The sequence below is a fragment of the Lolium perenne genome, chromosome 4 (assembly GCF_019359855.2).
Source record: "Lolium perenne isolate Kyuss_39 chromosome 4, Kyuss_2.0, whole genome shotgun sequence".
In the NCBI taxonomy this organism is placed as follows: Eukaryota; Viridiplantae; Streptophyta; class Magnoliopsida; order Poales; family Poaceae; genus Lolium; species Lolium perenne.
This window is the reverse complement of record NC_067247.2, coordinates 12,901,114-12,928,610: the sequence shown is the minus strand read 5'-3', so window position 1 is coordinate 12,928,610 and position 27,497 is coordinate 12,901,114. Positions and strand designations below refer to the sequence as shown.

Sequence of the window (27,497 nt, the reverse complement as noted above, 5' to 3'; positions counted from 1 at the left end):
GGCGAGGTGCTGTTGTCTGGCGTGTCCGCGGTGCTGCGGCGAGGCGTTGCGCGAGAGAGAGGGTCCAGGGATGGCGCGAGGTGGCGAGGTGACACGTGGCCGTGGCGCGCTCCGGCAGATACGCTTCGACGCGTCCATGCCGTTCCTGTCGCGCCAGAGCTTCGTGGGCGCGTGCGTGTCTGGTGTGTGGCGTCCACCCCTCGACCAATGGCGCACACCAGCATGCTCAGGGGACCCAGGGGATGCTGTGAGACATGGTGGCTAGGGCTAGGATGGAGAGAGAGAGGGAGAGCATGAGTGCATGGGAGGTGGCCGGCATGGCCATGGCTTGGCCATGTCTAGCCCTCCATTTAGGGTTCCTATGCTTGGGTTAGGGTTAGAGGGGACCAGGGGACAAGGTGAGATCAAGTGGTGGCCAGAATTAGGCTAGGCACTATTTGGAAATAGTGCAAATTGATTTGGGTTAAATTTGAGCACAAGTGTTTGTCTAATTTTGCTTCATGCAAGTGCATTTGGAAATTTTGAATGAGATGAAATGAACTTGCTTCAGATGATCAACAGCACACATTGGTGGTGGTGGTATTCAAAAATAAAAAGAATTGAAGAATTTCAAATTGGGTAAGAACTAGAATCTGTTAAAAAGTCTCAACTTGGCTTGAGCATAACTTTTGATCTAGGATAAATTTGTACTGGTGGTCTTTACCAAAGTTGTTCACATTGATGTGTACTTGTATGAGGTGCAAAGAGTTGGAATTGTTTGGTTTGAAAATCTCTAAATACAGAGGCTCAAAGTAGTGACCAGATTAAAATTGGCAGATTTGACCATTAGTGCATGTGAGCACAAATTGATTTCAAATTTGATTTGATTTGAGTTTCTTTGATTCCAAAAGTGTTAATAAGTGTTTAGTAACATAATACAACTAATGGTGCAAGTCAAATTGGTCTAGGTTAAAGATTTGCAAAAATGGCATAAACCATATGTGAGGGTTTTGGGATTTCTCCATTTTATTTCTTTTCTTTTTCTTTGAGTTGATTTGTTATCTTCTCATGATCAATTTAGGGTTTTAGATTGTAGTACATAAGCACACAAGTAATCATAATGGCAATCTCACACAATAATGCACACATCCTATGCATGGCACTATATGCAATTAAAAGTTTTTGTTGGTTCTAAAATTTGAGTATTTGGAATTCTTCTTCTTCATTGATTTGAAATTTGGGATGTTACAGTGGCGGAGCTTCCAATATATTGTTGGGCGATCCAAAGTAAAAGAGACCACAATTTGTTTCACTAACAAAGAATTTGAAGAGGAACGGAAAACCAAAGAGGATTTCGTGGACATGGGTACACGTGACCACAGTTTGTTTCACTAACAAAGAATTTGAAGGGGGGCCTGAGTGCAAAAGGAAGCGGATTTGGTGAACATGGGTATACGTGACCCTTGATGAACAACGAAATCATAAAAGATACAACATAAATCATGCGTGTAGAAAAGGCATGTGCATGTCAAGTTTAACACGAAAATACAAGAGAACCTAACCAAGCTCAAACGAAGATACAATGCCACCGCGGCACTGCCGCTGGGGTGTAGCCAATATTGTAGACCGCGCGGTCAACGGATTAGGGTTTTCTTGGAAATCGAGCATCGAAGGGTGGGAATGACCCAAAAAACTGGGTGTGAACACATGACGTGTACAATAGCATGGTGGGGTGTGTTTGATCCAATATTGTACCCCCGGGTGCATCCAGCTACATGCTCATACGCTGATGGCACTTAGGCATGTTCTGGACCTATAGGGTGGAACTCCCGGGAGGGCCCAACCGGAGGGAACCTTGAGATAAAATGAATCCATCCTTTACACTTGGCGAAGTTCGCGGAACACGTCGATGATATTGAAGTGTCTTTAGAGCGGTGATTTATGCATTTAGAGCATCTCAACCGTGGAGCACAATAGCGCCCCGATAGCTTTGGGGGCCGGCGATAAAATTGGGCTCACATCGGCGCGTCTAATAAAGTAATAAAGTGTCGGTGTCGTTTCGAGCAAAATAAAACCGTCGGCAATCATGTGTCGCTCCCTTCGCGCGGGGTGCCAAACGAGTGCGCCGGCGCCTCGAGCCACTTTGGAAAAAAACCCACAGGCACCGCCCATCAGAGAGACATGGCGCCGGTCGCGTTTTTAAAGAGGCGTGATGGCGTTTGTTGCCGGAAACATAGGTGGCAGTGACGAATCTCCCTACATGGCTCAATGTTGGCTGGTGCGGCTACTTTAAAACAACCATAGCCACCACCTCCTCCGCCCAACACTAGCCACCACCGTCTCCAATCCATCCCTAGCCACCGCCATCTCAAATCTAGCCCTACCAACCGCATCTCCAATCCATGGCGCACAACTACGAGGCCGGCGGAAGCGGCGTCGGCAGCGAGCGCTCGCACCAGTTCATGCTCGACGAGGCGGGTGTGCTCTATCGGCACCACATCCCGGTGCCGACAGAGTACCGTCTCCTGCACGGCTGGCATATGTCCGTCGCTGGCCACACAGTACCGCCGCCTCCTCTGGATGGACAAGAGCTGCGCTCGCTCATCGAGCAATGGCGAACGCAGATGATGTCGAAGTAGCGCCTCCCGGAATGGGCTCCGGCGAGCCCGGAGTGTCGCCGCGTGTTCCAGCCTGAGTAGCGCCTCCCCGAATGGGCTGCGACAAGCCCGGAGTTGCGCCGCGTGTTCCAGCCAGAGCGCAATGCTGAGGTCGCAAGGTCCGCCGGCTCTAACGCTCGGGGGTACAACCGCACGGCTGGTTTGACCGCGACATCGATGGAAGCTCGCGGCGTACGGCTACCTGCCGCGGAGGCGCGACGACCCGCCTCGCTGGCCGTTGTACATCCCGCATGACGGTGTCCCCTGCGTGCACCGACACAGGTGGTGTCGAACGCCTCCCGATCCGGCTCGTCCGAGTCCGGCGGTCGGCAGCGCTCGGTGATTCCACGCAAGGCCGTCTGGTGGCGTCGTCATCTGCAATGTCGCTCGAGGCAGCTCCTCCACGTGTCGATGAAGAGGGAAGTGAACAAGGAGGCGCCTGCCTCGCTTCCACGCGGGCGGCTCGAACTTCGCCGCCCCAAGGAGGAAGACATGCATCCACCGCCGCCGCCATCGGTGAAAAAATTGGTGGGAGATGGAGCTGGAGGCGCAGGTAGCCTACCGCAGCCCTTCTCATTGGCCGCTCCGTCGACGAGGACTATCGGCAGGTGACATACATCGCGCGGGAGGCTGAGGAATGGTCCGCCAGGGTCTCCGGCAACTTTGTCAACCTCGTCGCCGCCGAGCCTTCTCCACCACCGGCATCGAAAGAGGAAGAGAACGACTGGGAGTTCTCCGACAATGGCGGCATTGGAGAAAGCAGCAACAATAACGCCTTTAACCGCCGCTAGATTACTATTTGTATTCGCCATCTTTTGTACAAACTCGCCGTCTTTTATAGAAATCGAATGAAATTTGCCGTTCTTTTGTGTTTTCAAATTTTTCATGTTTATTGGGACCGCCCGTGTGGGGAAACCTTTCCCAAAAGGAGGAAGGTGTGCCGGCGTCCACATAAGCGAGTGCCGACGCCTATTTGGGGCCGCCGGTGGAGATGCTCTTATCATTGCTTTGTGTTCTTAGTGTCCTTGTTTTCTCTCTTCTGCGCTCCATCGTCGTTTCATTGAAACAAATGAAAGCTTGGTTTGTACGCGTATGCATGTCCACGCGTGAGATGAGCTTCAGTCCATGGGCAAATCGTATTGGTACCTTGGTATGACGTGGCTTTTCAGTTTGATTTGGGACCGATGGAGCTTGGTGTTGCCACGTCAAGTTGAATTAGGCGTCCCCCACGGCCGGAGATCGAGGCGCGTTCGTTACAATCCGATTGCAAAATACATGCACATTCTTTGATTCGTTTCAAGATTTACACGAGCAGTACTGCATGCGAGATCGAACCGGGTACTACTTGCACTCCGTTTCCGTTTCTGGATTGCTGTTAGACTAGCTAAAGTGCTAGACGTGGATCACCGATATAAGCAGGACGGCACACAGCAATTAGCCATTAGAGCACACGCGCGTGCAGCCTCTTCTTCCACTCCTTGCATCGCATCCATCGCTGATCGATCCATGGCGTCCGCGGAAGATGGCCGTGCTCCTCCGGGGGCTGTCTTCAACCTGCCCGATCACGAGCTCATCACTAAGTTCCTGCGGCTAAAGGTGGCCGGGCTGCCGATCGACGGCCAACACAACATCCACGACTTTGACGCATACTCCTTGTCACCCGACCAACTCGTCGAGGAGCGCGAGGAGGCGTTGGGGACCGACAACCACGACGGGAAAAGGGGTCACTGGTACTTCTTCACAGCGGTGCGTCATCACCAGGCCAAGAACGGCCGCGGGAGGCGGCAGCGCGCCGTCGGCGAGGGTTACACATGGCACTCGGAGCATCGCGAGGAGCCTGTTATTGACAAGGAGACTGGTCGCTGCGTTGGCTACAAGCTGGAGCTCTCCTACCAATTCAGGGAGTCGCCGCGAGCTAAGCCTACCAGGCTCGGATGGTGCATGACCGAGTACCGCCTCAACGACGATGCCGCCGGTCTGGTCCTATGCAGGGTCTGCGTGTCGCGCCACAAGACGGAGACGACGTACGACTCGGTAATCAAGGCCATGGAGGATTGCAATAAGAGGAAGGCCATGGTGGATTGCAACAAGAGCAAGGCCATGCCGGATTGCAAGAAGAGGAAGGCCGGCGACGATCCACACCCGGACGCTCCACGTCTCCAAACCCAGCGCCGCCAAGAAAAGAACCAGCAACCCACAGAGCAGCTTCAAGAGATCGAGCGCCGCTGGTTGTATTCCGACGACCACGCCATGCCCGCCGTCGCCGACGGAGCAGACTGCAGCGTCGGGTTCTCCTTTCAAGACCTCCAAGAACCAGAGGACAACATCAAGCACTGGATGCTTTCCGGCCAAGACGACATGATGCCCCCCTACGGCAGCATGGAGCCGGCCGAGTTCTCCGACCTCCAAGAACACGAGGGCAACATCGAGCGCTGCATGCTTTCCGGCCAAGACGACATGATTCCCGCCGGGTTCTCCTTTCAAGATCTCCAACAACTCGAGGACGACATCGGAAATGTGGATCCGGCTGGCTTCTCTGATGACATACTCCAAGACGTTGAAGAATTTCGCCGGACGCAGCAGCAGCCACCGCTGGTTGAGGACGAATACCAGGAGGTCACGTATGCGTGCCTGTTCGACGACGACGACATGAACCTGGTGGCATGCCCAGCGCCGGCGCCGGCGTTCGTCTCCTGTGATACTCCATCGTCGCATGGCACGGCCAAGTGCTCCAAGACAAACTGCGAAATCTGCATCCAGCACATGGTAGAGGAGCTAATGTACGAGATATAGTTTAGTCAAAGACTATGATCCATTTCTGCATGAAGCAGATTATGGACCAGCTAAATGTTTACTACTAGGTCGATACATGCATGTAATAGTTGTACTCCCCGATTCATGCTAGCCTAGCAGTCCAGCTACTTTGAACCTTTGATGTATGTCATGGAGAAACATGTGTTGTGATTGTAACAAGTCATTCATGTTGAAATTAATTGATTATTCTTTTGCATACTACTAATATATTTTGGGTAATATTGCATGATTTTACAGATTCAATTCATCCGTCCCTTAAGATGAAATAAATTGTTGTGTAACTAAATAAAGCCTACTATCCTTTTCGGAAACGAATGAAGCCTGGATATATATTGAGATTGATACACTTTGTTGTACCCAAGCCATCGATCATGAGTAATGAGTTCATGACAGATGCAAGAAGATGTAGATCTAGGCTTCTCTGATGTCTGCATCCCTCTCGTGCATTAGTGAATGTTGAAGTTCTACAAAGACATCTTACGTCCCTACGGGAAAAATCTTATAAGGCGAGTTTTTTTACATGGTTGTTGAGTGCATTAACCTAATTGCCAAGTGTTACACTCGACAAACAAAATCGCAAATCATAAAATTTATAGACACTTGCAAAAAAAAAGATACTCAGCAAGTTAAAACTCTGCAGAGTATTTCCTACAAGAAAGCTAGCAAAGTTTTTACCGAATTTTAAATCCAATAAAGGAAATTCAAGAAAAAAAATTGAAAATGGTCAATTTGCATATGGAGTCCTTTTCCAATGAAAATACAAAACTTACAATATTCTAGTATTGAAGAAAAAACTAGTTATAATTACCCAAAATGAAAAAAATATATCTTCATATTGGCATGAAAACAACATTGCCAACTAGATCAGCGGCGGAGCTTCAAATACATTTTTGGGCGATCCAAAGTAAAAGAGACCACAGTTTGTTTCACTAACAAAGAATTTGAAGAGGAACGGAAAACCAAAGAGGACTTAGTGGACATGGGTACACGTGACCACAGTTTGTTTCACTAACAAAGAATTTGAAGGGGGACCTGAGTGAAAAAGGAAGCGGATTTGGTGGACATGGGTATACGTGACCCTTAATGAACAACGAAATCATAAAAGATACAACATAAATCATGCGTGTAGAAAAGGCATGTGCATGTCAAGTTTAACACGAAAATACACGAGAACCTAGATGTCGCGCAAGGGGATCCAAACCTGGACATATTATCAGAGGCCAAGGGAGCTCAAAGGCTCCACCAATATCGGTGATCCAACTACGGTCAACCAGCGCCTCAAGCACCATGCGGGACGCTAGAGAAATTCAATTTGACTCATAGAAGCGTATGAATCTGTTGCGTGAAAATACATTTTGAAGTGTCAAAAAATTCAGAAATAAAATTTTGCATGTACATGTAGACATTTTATGTTGGTACACAAGTTTCCAGAAAAAAATCTGTGTCTCCTAAAAAAAAATTTGATGCTATGACACGACTACGTTTAGGACATTTTTTATTTTTTGTACATACCACATAAAATGTTGTTTTTTCACGAAAACTTGTGTACGAACTAAAATGTCACAATGTACACCATAAATTTTATGCTAGAAGTTTTCAATAGTTTTAAAAAAAATTATTTTACATAATGGGTGCAAATACTTCTATGAGTCAAAACGCCTCCTCCTGTCTTGATAGCACATCTCTGCTTTGTGATGTGGGAAATTTTTCTTTTTTTTTGAATCGAACTACGGCGGGCTTACGCCAGCCTGAACACCTTTCATAACCTCAAAATTTACAGTGGTCCATTACAAGTTTTTAGAGGACAAGAGAAGAGCTAGGATTTAGAGAAGCTCAGGGGGGTCATACGTGATACACCACGAATTTAGAATGCATCTAGAGTTTTCTTTTGGGCAGCGGTAGGCCCACAACCGAACATCTTGAACGCAGTTCTTCACAACGAGGGGAAGGCTTTCATCAACATTGTTGAAGACGAGGGCATTCCTTCGTTTCCAAATGTTCCAGAGAATAGCAGTGTTGACAGTGGCTTCTTCGAAGCTTCGGAAGAGGAGCTGCAACACGTCAGTCAGCGAGGCATTGCTGAGATGAGTAGCGTCGGGGTGGAAGAAGCTCCAAACATCTTGCGCCCTAGGGCACCGAATCAGCAAGTGATCAGTGTCTTCGTCCGCAAGGCAGGAGGGGCAAGCAGCAGAGGAGGCCATAGTGTGACGGAAGCGGCGCTCGTTGGTGGGGAGGCATCGTCGTCGAGCGAGCCAGCAGAAGACCTTGCATTTCAGCGGCGCAGCAGTTCTCCAGACCATGTTTGCCTGATCATCCACCTGCAGATGCCTGAAAGAATTGGTGTAGAAATCTTTGTTTGTTAGTCCTTTGTTAGTGAGGCGTCCCACACAAGCGTCCAGGGTAACCGGGCGAAGCACTACAGATCCAAGCTCGCTAGTGAGGGCAAGGAGGTCACCCGTTGCGGCATGAGAGAGGCGAGGGCCAAGGTTGGAGTTTAGGCCGGTGTGGAGAACATGGAAGATAGAAGCATTAGGGCGAATAGAATGAGAGAAGAGGGCGGGGTAGCGTTCATGAAAGGGGGCCGGACCAAGCCATAGATCAAGCCAGAAAGAGGTGGAATTCCCATCTCCGACGGACACTTTGGAGATGAGGCGAAAGGTAGATAACCCGGCAAGAATATCCTTCCAAATGGAGGTGTCCAGGGAGTGGCGGTCACCCATGTCGTGATTATCAGTCCACCCATAGGAGCGACGGAACCAAGCAACCCAGGGAGCATCGGAGGCAGAGTGCAGCTTAGAGAGAAATTTACCAAGGGAAATTGACAAGAAGATCAGTGAGCTGAAGCTGTCAGTGAATGCCCGGTGCCAGCTAGTGGCGACCGAGTTCTTGAAACAGTTCATATGACTCGTCAGTAGCAGTGTCTGAAAAACAAATGTTATTGCAGGATATTTTCACCATTTTGTAGTTATGCTGCCATTCTGCAAGTCTCAATTTTTTTTTTGACCGTTAAGGCCTTCTGTAAATTTTTTGGGAAGGAACTTTTTCTGTGTATGGATGGATTTTTTTTTCTTGACATAATAACCAGAACAACTCGATTAACAGCTGAAGTTTGTATTGCTAGCTGAGCAGAATGAGTTTTTTGCATTGGGCCAGGAAAGTTTTTTTTTCTTTTTGAACATAAAAAATATATTAACCATTAACCATCGGAGTACAAGATTACAAAGCTCAAAAATGAGCAAGAGCCAGCTGTTCTTAGTTGCACCTAACGGATTCTAGATGGTGACATTTTGCAGAGAAGATACCGCAGACTACAATTGGAGTCATACATCGATCGTTTGTCCGTCGACAGTTCAGCTCGAACTTGCTGCAATTGCAATCTTCAAGGGCCTCCTTTATGTTCTATACCAGTTGATGCCCCGCGGGTGACTCTCCCAACGGTCTATCTGCGTATGCACTTGAGGTTTGTGATTGAGTTGTAGATACTGAATAGCCTTCACCGAGCTCAAACTTAAGGGTCCCCATTGTTAAATCTGAGGATCAACAACGAAGGTGCTGTTGTCCACCTCCGGTGACATAGCCCGAACAGCAAGGGAACGGCATCTTCAGAATGAGTGCCATCAATCAAAGATGACCTTGTGCAGTAATGGCAAGTAAGATAAGCTTGCTCACTTATGCCTATTGGACTGCCATTGATTGAAGAATTTTGTGTGCAAACATAACAATGTGGCGGAGATGTGACAATCATACTAACTTTACTCCACGGGTTCACACAACTCAAATGATTCCTAGTAAAATAGTTCAAGCTTCGGGCAGCATAACCAATAGACCAAGAACCAGACTCAAAGATCTCCATATAAAGTTGATGCAAGGCTAAGTTGGTATACTCACAACTGGAGATCTTCTTCAGCTTGGGGTGAAACCAGGATGATGATGCAGATGGTTTTCCATCTCATTATTTTCAAGCACATGACCATACCAGCGCAAACAATGAAGATCATCCTCAAATCGAGTGAAAAACCCCAAAACAGGGCCAGCGGCCCCCTTCTGGATGTGCAGGAACACAACCTGCAGCAGAAAACTCGAATTCTGATTCCAGCACGCTGGCAGTTGCACGAGCTCCACAAGGTCATTCCCATCAGCACAAAATTTAACTTGAGCTATCAGGAAAACAACACCGCATAGGGTTAGACTAGGAGAAGGTTGTGTAGTAATCTTGCAATGCTTCTTCTCCGACCAGATATTGAACAAATAAATATCCAAGATGGTGTTGCGTATCTCAATCCAAGTAATAATGCAGGACAAAGACCAAATCTTTGCCGCAGGCAGGAAATTTCTTGGCTTGAGACCACACCTGAAGTAGCTTGATCCTAGGTCCGGGTCTCCCGGATCGGACGATGGCGACGCGCCCTGCGTCGTTTTACCTCTTGGGGCATCGTTTTTGGAGTAGCTGCTGGATGTTGGCGGATTTCGGTGGAGTGGTGTTCATCTACCACTTTGTTGGCGTTGAGTCTCAGTGGCATGGTGCTGCAGGGTATCGACGACAGATGCGGAATGATGTATATGTTGGATTATTATGCAATTTCCGTGTGAGTTTAATTACCGAAAGCAAGATTACAGACCAAACACATCAGACTAAGCACATGCATCAGATCTGAACATGGAACAAATAGCAGTACAAGGTAGGAGAGGAAAAGCACGTACATCGCGACCGGGAAGGTCGCACCAGTAGCAGCACCACCATGGGAGTTGTTGATGTCGCCCATGGTGTAGTTGGATCTGTCGATGAAGCAGCCGAACCGTCGAAGAAGAAGACGAACAGCAGCGAGCAGTCGCGCCGAGACGCTCCCCAAAAACCTTATCGCCCGTCTTCCGGTGCAGGATCTCAACGGACGGGGTTTCGGAGGCCTGCTCTCCCGGATGGCTGTGCACGCAATCGCCGGGATGGGGAAGACTAGACAGTAGCGCGGCAAAAGGAACTTCACGAGAGAGAGATCTAAGAGCACTGTTTTCCAGATCTGATCGGTCTCCTTGTATAGCCTGGGAGGAGAGCCGCCCTGACCGCATTGACACGCGTAGGAAGCCAGGGACACGCGGCGAGCATCCACATGCAGGTCCACACGTACCCAACTTAGTTGGTGCACCAAGCAAAAAATTTAGCCTTCCTTGAGTGTGTCTCGAACTCGAACTCGAGTCACGAAACGCGACGTGCCGAGCCGAGGCGGGGCGGGCGGAGGAGGAGGAGTGCGCGAGGGCTCCTTCTATTCTCACTCACTTGGAATGACTAGAACAACAGCCCTTATATACCACTCCAACTCTCTTCCAACTAGCAATGTGGGACTAAACTTTGTCCCCCAAGGCTGTCCCAAGCTGCCAACGTGATGGGCCTTGAGATTTCAGGAATTGTAGACTGCATGGGCTGCCTTACTGGGCTGCAGCCCATCTACATTTAACAATCCCCCACCAGATATCATATGCACATCAGATGACGCATTAGTTCCATTCACTGTTTAACATACCTGCACTTCAGTGGAGACTGTTAAGTTGAACTTCCACCTAGGCAAGGTGCTACGCTTGTCTACAACTGAATAATGGATTATGCCTTGAATTGTCAGTCTTTGTGCAGCAAGTTTCGCTCAATGCCGGCACGGTACTAGGCTACCATAGCTTTCCCCTCGGGTGGAGCTTATAAGTCATACTCCTCGGCCCTTCATGAGCTTACTAGAGATTCACCCAAATCTCCCACACTATGACCAGTAGTGTCGCTCATATATGTGTGTTCTTCAAAAGATCGCCCTGTAGGACGGCGTCTTCGCTCATCAAGAGCCGCTTAGAACACATTAAGACATTGTCAACCTGCCTTACAGTAGCTATGAGAGAATTGCATCTGCAGTGGAGTGGGAGTATTAAATTTTCTCTCAACTCAGTTGCTCCAGTTTGTTTTCCCAGGTCCTACTTCACGGAATTTCCGATCACATAGGTTGGGTTACCCCTCGGCAACTCAAGTGGGTCTCAAACCCATATCCCTCGCAAGGTCTATCATGTTTCTTGATAGTCCTTTTGTGAAAGGATCTACCAGATTTTTAGCACTTTGGACATAATACAATGCTATCACTCCGGAGTTCTTCAGTTTTCTGACAGACTTCAGTCTCCTCTTGATATGTTTGGAACTTTTCATATTATCCTTAGAACTTTTCACTTTAATAATCACAGTTTGATTATCACAGTTCATGAGGATGGCCGGTATTGGTTTTTCAACCATAGGCAAGTCCATCAAGAGCTCACGAAGCCATTCCGCTTCGACAGTAGCTGTATCTAATGTTGTGGGCTCTGCTTCCATAGTTGACCTCGTTAAGATGGTCTGCTTGCAAGACTTCCAGGAAACGGCGCCACCACCAAGAGTGAAGACATATCCACTTGTGGCTTTCATTTCAGCATCATAAATCCAATTGGAATCACTATACCCTTCAAGTCCACTTGGATACCCGGTATAATGAATTCCATAACTCATGGTTCCCTTTAGATAGCGCATTACTCTCTCAAGAGCATGCCAATGATCATCTCCCGGGTTGGCCACAAACCGGCTAAGTTTGGACATAGCAAACGAGATATCAGACCTCGTAGCGCAAGCTAAATACATGAGTGAACCAATGATTTGAGAGTATCTCAATTGATCTCTAGTTGCCTTTTCATTCTTTCGAAGCAAGACACTAGGATCATAAGGTGTGAGAGAAGATTTGCAATCATCATAGCCAAATCCGCTCAACACCTTCTCAACATAATGAGATTGCACAAGTGTAATCCCATTATTCTCATCTCTCAATAGCTTGATGTTGAATATAACATCAGCTTCTCCAAGATCTTTCATCTCGAAACACTGAGATAAGAAGGTTTTGACCTCCTCAAACACTTTGAGACTTGTCCCAAAAATTAGTATATCATCCACATACAAGCATAGGACAACTCCCTCACCCCCACCATGGCGGTAGTACACACATTTGTCGGCTTCATTGACAACAAAGCCCACAGATGTCAAAGTTCTTTCAAACTTCTCATGTCATTGTTTGGGTGCTTGTTTAAGACCATACAAAGATTTCTTTAATTTACACACCTTTCTTTCTTGACCTTGTAGTACAAAACCATCAGGCTGTTCCATGTAAATTTCCTCGTCCAACTCTCCATTTAGGAAAGTCGTCTTAACGTCCATTTGATGAACGAGAAGACCATGTGAGGCAGCCAATGACAGTAGTACTCGAATGGTGGTCAATCTCGCCACAGGTGAGTAGGTATCGAAGAAATCTTCGCCTTCCTTTTGGGTAGCCTTTGGCTACAAGCCGAGCTTTGTATTTCTCAATAGTACCATCAGCTCGAAGCTTCTTCTTAAATACCCATTTACATCCTACAGGTTTGCACCCAAAAGGACGCTCAGTTAACTCCCACGTTCCATTAGCCAAGATGGAATCCATCTCGTTTTGAACCGCTTCCTTCCAGTAGTCTGCATCAGGAGATGCGAGAGCTTCTGAAATGGTAGTGGGGGTATCATCCACAAGATACACAATGAAATCATTACCAAAAGACTTTGCAGTCCTTTGTCTCTTACTCCTTGTGGGAGCTTCATTGTCAGCTTCATCAGAATCTGAACTCTCATCATCAGATTCCTCATCAGACTCCATGGGAGTTTCATGTATTGGATCAGATTCCCAACCAGACATGCCATGCATATCTCTCATAGGGAATATATCCTCAAATAATGTAGCATCTCTTGATTCAAAGATGGTGCCAACATTCATGTCGTCCACTCCAGATTTCACAACAAGAAATCTATAAGCAATGCTATGGGCAGCATAGCCAAGAAAGACACAGTCCACGTTTTTGGTCCAAGCTTTCGCTTCTTGGTGATTGGCAAATTCACTTTAGCCAAACAACCCCAAGTTCGTAGGTAGGCGAGTGTTGGTCTTTTCTTTTCCCATTCCTCATATGGGGTAATCTCTTTATTCTTCGTTGGAACACGATTTACGACATGACACGAAGTCAATATAGCCTCCCCCCACCATTCCTTGGATAAACCCAAAACATCCAACATGGCATTAACCAAATCTGTTAGAGTGCGGTTTTTCCTTTCCGCAATCCCATTGGATTGTGGGGAATTGGGAGGCGTCCTCTCATGGATTATACCATGTTCCGCACAGAATAAATTGAACTCATTAGAAAAGTACTCTCCACCACGATCGGACCGAACCCTTTTTATCTTTCTTTCAAGTTAATTCTCAACTTCAGCCTTATAGATTTTAAATAAATCAAGAGCCTCATCTTTAGTTTTCAGTAGATACACATAACAGTACCTAGTGGAATCATCAATCAAAGTCATGAAATATTTCTTTCCACCTCTTGTCAACTCACCATTCATCTCACATAGATCTGAATGTACGAGCTCTAGTGGTGCCAAGCATCTTTCCTTCGCAGGCTTGTGAGGCTTGCGAGGCTGCTTTGGTTGCACACAAGCATGGCACTTAGAGCCTTTGACAAAGGTGAATTTCGGAATTAAACTCATATCAGCAAGCCGCGTCATACAACCGAAATTAACATGACAAAGTCGTGAATGCCAAACATTAGTTTCATTAACACTAGTGCTTACATGGTTCACAACATTATCACAGAAGTCTTCTAGAGAGAAGCGAAACATTCCCTCACATTCATATCCCTTTCCAACAAAAGTTCCATACTTAGACAGTACAACTTTATTGGACTCAAACACCAACTTAAACCCATCTTTCATAAGACGGGAGCCACTAACGAGATTCTTCTTGATAGATGGGACATGCAGCATGTTCTTCAGTTGCACGATCTTTCCCGAAGTAAACTTCAGATCTACCGTGCCAACACCACGAACAGTAGCATGTAACCCATTCCCCATCATTACTGAGGAACCTCGGGTCTGATAAGAGGTAAACATGGAGATGTCAGCACACACATGAACATTGGCACCTGTATCAACCCACCATTCTGTGGGCTGAAACACCGAAAGAATAGTAGGTAATATATTACCATACCCTGTAGTTCCTTCCTCTGTGTTGCCAATGACCATGCTGACAGAATTTGAGTTCTGTCCAGCCTGACATTTCTTTCCTTTGCGTTGTGGACAACGATTAGCCCAATGGTCTGTCTCGCCACACACCCAGCAAGGATCTTTCTTCTCCGTTTTTCCCTTCTTCTTGAAGTTGGTAGTCTGGGAGACTCCCTTGTTCTTTCCATTGGACTTGTTGGCATTTTTCTGTACCATGTTGGCAGCAGAACGTCCATCGGTTCCTCCAGTGTGTTTGTCTTTTGCCCTCTCCTTCTCCTCAACATCCAGAGAGCCCATGATATTCTCAACAGAAAACTCATGCCTCTGATGTTTCAGGGAAGTGGCAAAGTTCCTCCATGAAGGGGGAATCTTAGCGACAATGCATCCCGCGACAAACTTGTCCGGTAGCACACACTTGAGGAGCTCAAGTTCCTTTGCCATGATCTGTATCTCATGAGCCTGTTCTACCACAGATCGGTTCTCAACCATTCTGTAGTCATTGAACTGCTCCATAGCATACAGTTCACCTCCGGCATCGGCAGCACCAAACTTAGCGTCCAGTGCATCCCACAGTTCCTTCCCATTTCGGATGTGCAGATAAGCATCAACCAACTTGTCACCAAGCACACTTAGGACGGCTCCCACAAAGATTACGGTGGCATCCCCGAACGCTTTATCCTCTTCAGGAGTAAGCGGACCTCTGGGATTACCTTCCGCAACTCGGTGCACACCCATAGAAGTGAGCCACAAGAGGGTTTTATTCTGCCATCTCTTGAAATGAGAACCCGTAAACGGGCTCGGTTTGAGCGCAGCCGCAAAACCAGACGGTGAAAATTGCCTAAGCATATAAGGTTTTTGGATTGTTGGATTATTAGGCAATTTCCGTGTGAGTTTAATTACCGAAAGCAAGATTACAGATGCACAAGCATACTTAACCAAACACATCAGACTAAGCACATGCATCAGATCTGAACATGGAACAAGTAGCAGTGCAAGGTAGGAGAGGAAAAGCACGTACATCGCGACCGGAAAGGTCGCACCAGTAGCAGCACCACCATGGGAGTTGTTGATGTCGCCCATGGTGTAGTTGGATCTGTCGATGAAGCAGCCGAACCGTCGAAGAAGAAGACGAACAGCAGCGAGCAGTCGCGCCGAGACGCTCCCCAAAAACCTTATCGCCCGTCTCCCGGTGCAGAATCTCAACGGACAGGGTTTCGGGCCTGCTCTCCCGGACGGCTGTGCACGCAATCGTCGGGATGGGGAAGACTAGAGAGTAGCGCAGCAAAAGGAACTTCATGAGAGAGAGAGATCTAAGAGCACTGTTTTTCCAGATCTGATCGGTCTCCTTGTATAGCCTGGGAGGAGAGCCGCCCCGACCGCGTTGACACGCATAGGAAGCCAGGGACACGCGGCGAGCATGCACATGCAGGTCGACACGTACCCAACTCAGTTGGTGCACCAAGCAAAAAATTAGGCTTCCTTGAGTGTGTCTCGAACTCGAACTCGAGTCACGAAACGCGACGTGCGTGACGTGACGTGCCGAGGCGGGGCGGGCGGAGGAGGAGGAGTGCGCGAGGGCTCCTTCTATTCTCACTCACTTGGAATGACTAGAACAGTAGCCCTTATATACCACTCCAACTCTCTCCCAACTAGTAATGTGAGACTAAACTTTGTCCCCTAAGGCTGTCCCAAGCTGCCAACGTGATGGGCCTTGAGATTTTAGGAATTCTAGACTACATGGGCTACCTTACTGGGCTGCAGCCCATCTACATTTAACAGTATACGTGTAGGAGGGTGGAGCCGTCTGGCGTCATGGTGGCATCGACGGCAGGTCTTGCAAGGCTAATGCGATGATCTCTTTTGAAGATGGAGTCGAGGAAGACGGCGGGAGCAACTCCTGTGGCGTGTGGTGTGTGCGTTGACGTGCGCTGAGAGTCTGCTTGACTGGATGTGTTTCTCATCTGCTATTGGGCGGTTTGGGAAGACATTTAGTTTTGGATAATGTGAGTTGGTGTATTGTCACCCTCTTCATCCCACTGTAGGTATAGTAAGTTTGCTTCGAGTTTGATCTTTTGTATTATTTTTTGTAAGGTTTCGTGAATAATCTAATAAAAAAAGCCGTGTGTGGGGCGATACTTCCCCCATTTCGAAAAAAAAAAACAGGACAACTGAAGGATCCGGCCGCGTAGAACTGGACTTGATGTTGTACTGCAGCAGCCAGCAACTTGTCGCAGATAACCAGCTCGAAATCACCTCCTGCATCAAGGGATCCCAGTTCATTCAAAACCCGTGAGTGGGAACAGAGCCTTTGGCGGACTGGTGGAGATGCGACTCTGGGTGCACACGGCTCGAGTGGGAGATGCGCCAGTGCAGGATCAGCGCAAGCGACAGCTATCCATCCCACACAAGCATACTTTGTCGACGGAGATCGAAGCTCCTGAACAGCCATCATGGCCACTCTGCAGCAGTACAGACGGAGTCTCCCAGGGAAGCACCAGAGCATCACTTCAGAAGCTAGTGAGCCACCGTGTCAATGAAAGGCGTGCAAACCATGTCGTATTTTGCATGGGCCGGTAGGAACTAGGAACTAGCTTTGGCACAAAATAAATTTAACAGACGTTTAAGTCTAGTGTCTTGCTACCTAGCAACCAAGTGTTTGCTTTTGTACATGGTATCAAGTGTATTTACGTCAAATAAAGGACTAATTGTTATATAAAAATATATTTATTTAATTATGAATACTAATCGGGCGACCCATCGGGTTACCCACGGGCACAACCTTATGACCATGCCCTACCCATAACTAATCGGGTTACCCATGGGTACGACCAATGAGCGAAATAGTCGACCCATACCTACTCATTCGGGTTGGGTGCCCATGGGTGCCCACAGGCCCATGGGCAAGATTGCCGGCCTGAATAAATGGAGACCTGATGAACCGTGAGCTGAAACAAGCAGGTAAGCCTACACAGCTGTACAACATTTGACGGCCTTGTTTGGAACACTGGAGAAATTATTATTATTCATGGAAATATAATGATATCGAAAATCTTTTCAAATTTCTGCAAGAACTGGAGACAAATTCCTGCGTTCGGAACATGGCTTAATCAGTTATAATAATGCACATTCTGAAATCTGATCTTTCTCCCATATCCAAGAATTCACCATCCCTGACCTTTTCAGTGCCTCAAAACCAACTGCCACTCAGGAACTACAAAATAGACACCCCATCCAACAACACCACCATAAGCTAGAGAGGGAAAGGACACAGCCATGAGCCACATCATGAGCCCTGGCCATGAGCGCTTCGTGCACCACAGGTTAACTGATGATTCAGGCTTTGTAGTGGAGCTGGGATTGCAGAATCTGGTTGTCCTCCAACAGCCGGTCGTACTCCAGGAGCAGCTCCTCCGACTGCTTTTGCAGGGCGTTGACGTGGGCCTCCGCCTCCGACGCTTTCCTCTCGTGGTCTTCCGACTTGGATTTCAGCTTCTTCATGTCCTCGCGCAGCTTCGCGATGTCCTCATGAAGCTTCTTGATCTCTCCGGAAGACTTGTCCTCCTTCTCGCGCAAGGATCGGTTCTCCATCTGGAGCTTCTCGACCTCTTCTCTGGAGGTGCTGGCGGCTTTCCTTAGAGTAATGAGCTTCTGAAGGTAGTGGTGCAACCGGTCAATGACAAATGCAAGGAACAGTGTGTATCCTGTCAAGAGTGATGAGCTGTTAGAAGGAAATAGACCGAATTGGACAAACAACTTCGAATTTGAGGCATGCATTTCATTTAAAACAAGCCTGATTACTTATGGGTGCCTAGATGATTCATTTGTTGATAGCACTGCTCTTGGGTATGAATTGCAATTAAAAGGACAATGTGTGTATAAGAGATTGTGTTCCAGTTCGCTGACAGCCATATACCAAGTTCAAATGGGTCCAGAGTGATTTTAGACTTCCCCATATATCCACCGCAAAAAAAAGATTTCCCCATATATCGTAATTATTATTAACTGCACCAGATTCAGCTTTAAACAGGCCCTAAATCCCAAATTCAGTGAATCATGGCAGCCAAAACTAAGTTGTCTCTAATGTTACTAAGTGCAACTGCCGTAGTTTGCAGATCATGATTTCCAAATTGTAAGTAAGATTTTTAATCCAAGAATAGGACACAGGGAATAAAATGACAAATTAAAGGTAAACTGTAAGAAACTAAACCCTAATTAACTGAAAAGTAAATAAAAGTAAACGACAATATTCTTCTTCATTGCCCAATTGGTACATTTGATGTCATTTATATAGGAGGACTTACTTGACCCCTAAGTAATAATCTAAAGGATACAGATTTGATCTCTTAACTCTAAATCATCTCTTTTCCTATTTAAATAACTTCCATATATCTCAATATAGCATAATCCTATATTCCTACACATAACAACTACCGACACCTTGACAAGCAGCTCGTCCTCAAGCTGCTCAGGCGGTGGCCGAGGTAACGCCAGCTCCCTGTGTTCTGAGATGTGCTGAAGACAACTTGCTCCCTTTGTGGGTGTAGCAAAACATGATATTTCTTGATTAATTCTGACCCTGCTGCTGGAGGAGGTGGCCCGTTTGCACCAACTGCTGGTAGGTGGGGGGCAGAATTGGAAAGGGATTTGGCCTGGGATTTGAGCTGTAAGGTGGGGGTGCGAAGTTGTGGAGGTGACCATTCTGCCCAGCGGGCAGAGTTACAATGGCAGCGGCAATTCCACCGCTGGAGAAGAGGGCACCAGAGGTGCTGTTGGTGAGGGACATGGAGGTGGCGTCATGGGTGGCTGTTGCATCTGCGGAAACTGGTGCCGGGGGCTGGGCTGGCAGCCGTTGCTCGAGCGCCGTCAAGCGTTGGTCCAGCCCGGCGAGGAACCTGGTCCTCCTCTCGTTGGCGCGTGAGGTTCTCCAACTGCTTCGCGATGATCTTCATCTGCTCCACAACCTCTACCTTGATTTCTTTTCTCGCCATAGTAAATGGCTCTAATACCAAATTGTAAGAAACTAAACCCTAATTACTGAAAAATAAATAAAAGTAAACTACAATATTCTTCTTCATTGATTCCCAAGTGGTACATCTGATGTCCTTTATATAGGACTTACTTGAACCCTAAGTAATAATCTAAAGGATACAGATCTGATCTCTTGACTCTAAATCATCTCTTTCCTATTTAAATAACTTCCATATATCTCAATATAGCATAAATCCTATATTCCTACACATAACATAAACAGTAACTAAAAAGGCAAGTTGATTTCGGCAAAAATAAAATGCACCTTCTTTTCAAGCCATGCCTATCTAAATCTTAATATGGAGTACAAGATATGATTGAGTAAGATATTTGCTATCTGAATTTTACATACATGCTCTTGTCCCTTATTCAAACCTATCGTCTTCTTACAGAAAACTTACCTTCTTTTAGTCAGATCACTTGCTCACAAGGCTCAAATCTTACCATCGAACATATTTTCACTATACTGTTTGTTCAATCTTCTCTTATATTCAGACATGATGTTGACTTAACGCACAATATAAAATCAAAGTGGACCCTGGACAGCTTACTTTCAGCCAAAGGGCTGTCATCCGAACTACCACCAAACAATCAACTACAGTTATGTTCTACTGCCTGCGCAGTTACACCAGATCCAGCTACCCTGTTTTATAGTAACACCTAGGAGGCGATAACACAATATAAATCTGATACAAGCCTAAGCAAGATCAGTTCTTATTGTACACAGGCCAGACCACTGTTATATACTATTGCTTGACCAGTTGACCGCCAGGCACACCACACGAAAGACTAACGCTACTAACAATAACAATAAGATCAGCTGCACTAAAGTATATTAGAATTTTCAGCTTGAGATTCCAATTGTACAAACTACACTACACACTGTTATTCTACACGCCTCAACTGAACTATAAACTACCAACTGGATACACAAACAAGTACGTTAAGAAAGGACTGTATTTCGTTCAGGCAGAGACAAGAGTCAAACTATACACTACATATTCTAAACTACAGATTAGTATTATAACCCTAGGATTACAGATGGCATCTACAAAACTACCCCCTTCGCGGTGTAAGAATTAAATTCTTGCTTGCGGCATGATTTACACCCTACTTCAATGAACTGCAGATTACCAATTTGATCCAAAAGCTTAGGTTACAAAGTCCCGAGATATCCTAATAGCAGAGCATATTCTAAATTAGAAGTTGGTACCATAACGCTGTTATGTACTTCATTAAAATCGAAAGCACCTTCCTCTCCGAAGGCTAAGCAGCAATTGCAGATGCTAATTAGTTACTACTAACTACAGTATGTCAACAGCATTAGATCCAGAAGTAGAAGCGTCCCCTCCAATCGTGTAGAGTAAAACATCAACTCAAAGAACGAAGGCGAGAGATGCGTGCTGACCGATGAGGGATGCCTCGAGGAGGTGCGTCCTCCAGAGCACCTGGTCCATGGGGCTGACGGTGCCGAGCTTGTGTCCCCTATTCTGGATCTTGAGGATGGTGGTGACGCTGGACAGGAGGATGACGGAGAGCGTGCAGGCGATGGTCTTGACGGTGGCCGGGCCCCTCCCCATCTTGGCCTGCTCCACGCCCCGCATCGCCAGCTCCCGCAGCGGCCCGACCTTGACCATCAGCAGCAGCGCCACCGCCGCCTCCGCGAACAGCACCAGGAACAGCAGCTGGAACATGGCGGCTGCGCTCCCCCAATCTCCTCCCTTGCCGAAATTAATCAGCTGCTCTCGATTGCTGCCCTAACCGCGCACGGGTAAGGCGGCGGTTTTCAGCAGCTCCGCGGCAGCTGCCCCGGTTTTCAGGAAGCGGCGCAAGAATTAATGGCGAATTTGACGGGGAGATTTGGAGGGGGACAAGAACGCGCCACCTTTTTCTGGCCTGCGAATCAAGAGGGTTAACGCGTCAGCACTGAAATGACCAGATTGCAAAAGGGGGAGCAAATGGGAAAGAAAGAAAAATCAGACCAGAGGGAAATGAAGAAATTCCACTTCTTGCCAAGAACCAATTAATCCGAGGAACAAACGCTGAGCAGAGCAACTAGAAATCTGCAGCCTTGTGGGCGCGCGGATTACGGGACGACGACGGTAACTGAACCCAGGAAAGGGGAGTGAGAAAAGAAAGGAGACGGAGTGGAGCGGAGGGCGGCGGCGGCGAAAGGCGACGAGGAGGGGGAGCGTGCGAGCGCAGAGGGAGAGTGGAGTGGAGTAGGAATGGGAGTGGCCGAGAGGGAGGCCCCCTCTGCCTGCTCGTTCTGACTTGAGTACTTCCTCCTACTACTAGCTCTTTTGGACTCTTTCTTTTTCATTAACAATGCTGATTAACGCTGTCGATCTTAAAGTTCACCAACATGCTTAAGGAAAAGCTGGAGTACTTATTATGAGATCGGCAACTTTACCGAAACAGCAGTGCATGGTAATTTTGGCTATCTTTGTGTTACTTCACTTTTGGGAAAGGAGAAAGTATTCAGGAAAAAGGTCTGCAGGTTCATCTTTCTTCCTGGAAAAAATATACATTTGAACGACTTTTTTTTGCGAACTCATTTGAACGACTTTTTAGATTTAACCATTTTCAGGAATATTTGTAGGAGTTCACTTTTCATAGAAAACTTTTTTAAAATGAGTGATTAGTTGGTTTCCTAATTATGGTACTCTATTTTTTTATAAAATTCCGTGGCATTACATTGATATTTTTCTTATTATTTCCATCATCTTCAAGGGGATATTCCTCTGGAATTCATGTGATGTTCACCTCTATAATATTCAACATGATATAATCTTATAGAACGTTCTATTTTTTTGTATGTTTAGAGTTTCATTCATTCATAGGGTTTCATAAGGAAAAATAATAGAAAAATAAAATTAGCATGGTCCAGATGGTGTTTACACCAAAGTTTGTTTCGCTCGACCATAAAGAATCTTTCCAGTAAATTTAGATACATCGTCGTATTATATCCTACAATCAAACATAGCATGCTCTTGCATATGCACCCATGATCAGTTTTGGTTTTCCGGTTTTGGATCTCTTTATTTAGTTTCTTACTTTCTTATAGAAAGATGGAACAAAGAGGGCTCTTTTGGATCTTGTGACGCCACAAGGGATAGACTACTACTAGAGTACTAGTACAACAGATTCGCTGTAGTATCTTTTATGATCATAGTTTGCCTGCTTCTCTGAGGAAGTATTTTTTTACAGCAATGAGAAAGTAAATTATTATGGAACGTGCCTGTCTATGGGAATCTGCGACCCCTGTCTATAGCCTTGTTTGTATGTTTTATGATAAAGGCCCTTCGTCTTTCGGAAATAGCTAGTGTAACGTGGGTGTAGACGCACACTTATTTAAAACTTGAAATTTTGTTAATTAAAATTTTCTAACAATTTTAAATAAATTTTTAAATGTATATATTATCTTCATACTTACTCGTGCCTATTTTCAAGGAAAAATAAGATTGTATGTGACTTAGATAAAAAAAATATGCAAATGATACTATAATGATAGGATTACTATTCAAATAAATACAATTTTCACTTCAGAATTCGCATGAGTAGGTATCAAGATAATATGTACATGCAAAAAAAAATTGCCAAAACTTTAAATGGATTTTTTTGATTTTTTTAACGGGTGCATCTACAGTTCTACACCCATGTTCACCAAATCTGTGCTGCTTCGTCTTTCTGATATTCAATGTTACCATGTTCGAAGGCTTTCATCGGCGATTAATTTGAGATTCTCCATCTGGCACTTTTTATGGATCTGACGTAGTATGTTTTTTCAGGATAACATAGAATCTTTTTTTAGATTACAAGTAAACTATATGCATTAAGATTTCCAACGGTCTTGCATCTATTTTTTTCTAAAATATTGCATGCAGACCATAATTTTCTTAAAAAAAATATTACAATTAATTATGAAAGACGAAGCCATGTAAGGATGGCAACTTTATCCATGGATCTGGGTATCCACGAATATCTAGCCCGCAAGGCATGGATATGGAGGGACGGTTACGCCCACGGATTTCATGGGACGGATATCCGCTAACTCATGGGGTGGGCATGGGCAAAGTTTTTGCCCCATGGAATGCAGTTGATATGTGGGACCCACATGTTAGTGAGACATGAGATTTGACAATTATATGTATTTATGGTGTGATCGTGTGGGATTTTACATATTTGAAGTACTATGTGGTTGAAATATTGTTGCTTTGATATTCCTATGTATTTCCCATATAATTATCATTGATATTGATGTTGATATGTTGTTGTGGCAGTGAAATGTTGCTTATATTGTTGTTGAAATGTTGCTGAAGTGCTTAAATGCTGCCAAAATATTGTTGTAATGTTGTTTTTATGGTGAAATGTTGTTATGATGATGTATATAGTACGATAAAACCATGGATCTCCATGGATACTCAGATATCCAGCGGATTTAGATTTGGAGCGACATCCATGTGCATGGATATCTTCGTGGGTGGGGCACAGTGAGGCTGATGAATATGGATCTGGTTTCGGTAGATCCGTCCAAACCCGATTCATTGTCATCCTTAAAGCCATGTCTGCAAATGCATGAAAATATACTTTTCAAGTGATGTAAATGTTTTTTCCACACAAAAGTATGTTTCACAACTAATCTGATTTCATTCCATGCTGAAATTGGTAGATGCATCAGCCTTCCTAAAGAGTTGACTAATTATTTCCTCATCCCATTGAATAGTACTCCATTTTCGTAGTAGATCGTACCCAAAAATGCTACTCTTTGTGAGATAATTACTCACTCTGTCATCTATGTTTGTGCTAGGTATGTTTTTGGATTTTTTGGATTCATCCATGTACTGCATTGCAGCGGAGAAGGGGTATGCTGAGCCTAGACAAGAGGTGTTCGAGCGGCATGGGCGGAGCTTGGTGGGTCGTGGCCTACCCTGGACTTGGGGGGAAATCAGTATCTAGTACTATTTGAAAGCCCAATGTAATAAAAGAGCCCATTTATAAGTTAAACTGGGCTAGAAGTGAAAGAACGTATCGGAGTGAAAAAATCGGGATCTAGTACTCTTTGAAAGCCCAGTATGATAAAACATCCCATTTCTAAGTTAAACTGGGCCAGAAGTGCCTCCTCTGCTTGGCCGCGTGTGTCGTTGCCAGACGCCTAGACAAAGCGCCACTCAACCTCGACAGGCGACAACCTACCTTTTCCAAATCCCAAACGCGATCGAGCAAAGTGGCCGTCGCCGACACCGGCCGCCATAGAAGAACAAGAACTCCACCGACCTTGGACTGGCCCCGGTCCCTGACTCCCCATTTCCCAATCCCCCTCGCCTCAAATCAAGCTTGTCCCAGTGCGTGTGGTCGTGGACGGGCAGGCGGCGATGAAAGTGCATAGAGCCCTCATGTGTGGTTTTGGTAATTAATGACAATCCCTATGAACTAATGTTTGCATTGAGTCATATGTGTAGGAGTTGTCCATAGGCAATGCTTGAACCATGAGTTGGCTTCAAGATTGCAATACGAAGAAATGAGGTACAAGTTCAAGATGAGTCAACTTGGAGAGCTCACATGCTTGAAGCTTGCCATTCATATGTGTTCATGGATATGTGAAATTACACCAAAGAAGAATCTCATCCATAGTGGAGTATGGGAGAGCAATCCGCAGGACATCATCTTCATCAAGCAAGCATAATCAAGAATGGTGTTTCATCTTGTTGCGGTCAAGATCGTCATCATCGGGCTCAAGTGGAATGTGCAAGGTTAAGTTTTTATCTTTATATGGTTTATTTCTTACCAGTCTCGTGGTTTAGTTGGGAGACCGGGTTATAGGTTAGTTGCCGCACTATCAAGGGGCTCTCGAGTGAGTAACTTGATCGTATCGTTCGGAAAGAGTTCAAACCTTTGCATCCTTGTATCATATTTCTTGGTTGTTATTTGGATCTTATCCATATGGTGTTTTAGAGCTTGTACTTATTCTCATGAAAATCTCTAGTTCATCGAAAACGGATTCCGCATGAAATACTTGTTGTGTTTTCGATATTGGAGTTTTTCCCGATTCTTCATTTTGAAAGATTTCACCTCTAAATGAATGGAAAAAATCTACCCCACTTATTCTTTATATTTTCACTCTTTGTGGGGTAGCTCTTGTAAACCTATTTCCAACTAAATTGGTTTCACCTAAATCCGCGTTTTCTAACTCAAGTTGTTGCAATTTCCTTATTGGAGGTGTTACCGGTTTAGCTCTTATAGATAGGTTAAAACTTTCCCCTTTTGATCTTATACTCTGTGGTTGGACTATGATGTTTCCCTGCATGATCTTGTAGAGATTTTCGTTGTGATTCCAATGAGCCCAAGATCATCAAATTTGGAGTCCCGATGTGAAAATGGCGATGTTTTTTGTGTGCGGTGCGCTGCCATCCGAAGTGGTCGGGCCACGGGCCGGAAGGTCCGGCTGGGCCGGACCAGTCCAGCCCCCGATCCGTCGAAACGGTCCCGGCTCTCAGATTAGTCGTCGGAATGGGTCCAGGGCCGACCGGACAAGTCCGGCTGACCAGAATGGTCGGCCAAGCCCGAAAGGTCCGACCGGGTGCGAAAATGGAGCCCTTTTTCTCCAAACGGCTAGTGCTCCTCCTCCCATATAAAAAGGGGTCTTCTTTCCCTATTGAGCGATTGCTTCTCCTACTCTCTCTCTACTCCATTGTTGATCTTGAGAAACTTCCTCTCCCTCTAATTGCTCCATGATTCTTGCTCGTATTTGAGGAAAAGATAGAGGAGATCTAGATCTACATCTTGACCAAACAAATTCCTCTCTTTGTGAGGGAAATCCACTAGATCTAGATCTTGGAGAAATTTGGTGTTCCTCCTCCTATTTGTTCTTCCTCTCTTATTCCCCCAATAGCTTTTGTAGCTTTGTTGGAATTTGAGAGAGAAGGACTTGAGCATCTTTGTGGTATTCTTGCCATTGCATTTGGTGCATCGGTTTGATTTCTCCACGGTGATACGTGGAGGTAAAAGTTCATGAGACATACACTTCAGGAGCTTGTTCCTCTTGGGTCTTTGGACCCAAGACGGCTTAGTGGTCTTTGTGGTGTTCTTGGGGCCTCCAATTAAGTTGTGGATACTACCTCAAGCTTTGTGCTTTGTGGCTTAGTGGTGTTCTTGGGGCCTCCAATTAAGTTGTGGAGATTCCTCAAGGGCAAGGCCTTTGTGGTGATTTATTGGGAGCCTCCAATTAAGTTGTGGAGATAGTCCCAAGCTTTGTGCGGGTTCGGTGACCACCCTAAGGTTCCATAGTGGATCGAGGACACCCCTTTTGGTGGGAATTCTCGAGGAGAATACGGTGGCCTTCGTGCATTTGGAGTGACTTGTACTCCACACCGCTCCAACGGAGAGTAGCACTCGCAAAAGTGTGAACTTCGGGATACATCGTTGTCTCCGCGTCACTTTGGTTATTCCTATACCCGAAGTCTTTACTTATGCACTTTACATTGTGATAGCCTTCGTGCTTGAAATTATATATCTTGCTATCACATAGTTACTTGTATTCATTAGCATAAGTTCTCGGTGCACATAGGTGAACCCTAGGTATATAGGTTTTGTGCTTGACAAATTAAACATTAGTATTATTCCGCATTTGTTAAGCCATATTCGTAAAAGTTTTAAACCGCATATTCAACCCAGTCTAGGCGGCATCTGTGTCCTTTCAGGCGAGCCGACGACGACCAACAGCGTCGAGCAGCAGTGCAGCACTAAAACACGTCCGAGCGCAAGATATAGATTTTGGGACTGAAAATGAAGATGAAAAGGAAGCACCATCATCACCCACACATCCCGAGTCAAGGTATGAAGGTCATATGATATTCATCTCCTTCCTGGTGATCCAGGGAAAATGATTGCCATTTCAAGGTATGAAGTTAATGATCAATATGTTGTTCGAAGAGTTATATCACAAAAGTTTGGTTGAA

At 45.8% G+C, this 27,497-nt stretch overlaps 1 protein-coding gene across 1 annotated transcript; it reads right to left on the bottom strand.

The window, feature by feature from the left end:
• Nucleotides 1-17,548: 17,548 nt before the first annotated feature.
• On the bottom strand, nucleotides 17,549-21,424 carry LOC127291796 (uncharacterized). Its single transcript, XM_051321118.2, has 2 exons — nucleotides 20,948-21,424; nucleotides 17,549-18,212 (listed from the first exon to the last, which is right to left on the bottom strand). Exons 1-2 carry the CDS (start codon nucleotides 21,231-21,233, stop codon nucleotides 17,845-17,847), a joined length of 654 nt encoding a protein of 217 aa, XP_051177078.1. The 5' UTR covers nucleotides 21,234-21,424; the 3' UTR covers nucleotides 17,549-17,844.
• Nucleotides 21,425-27,497: the final 6,073 nt, after the last annotated feature.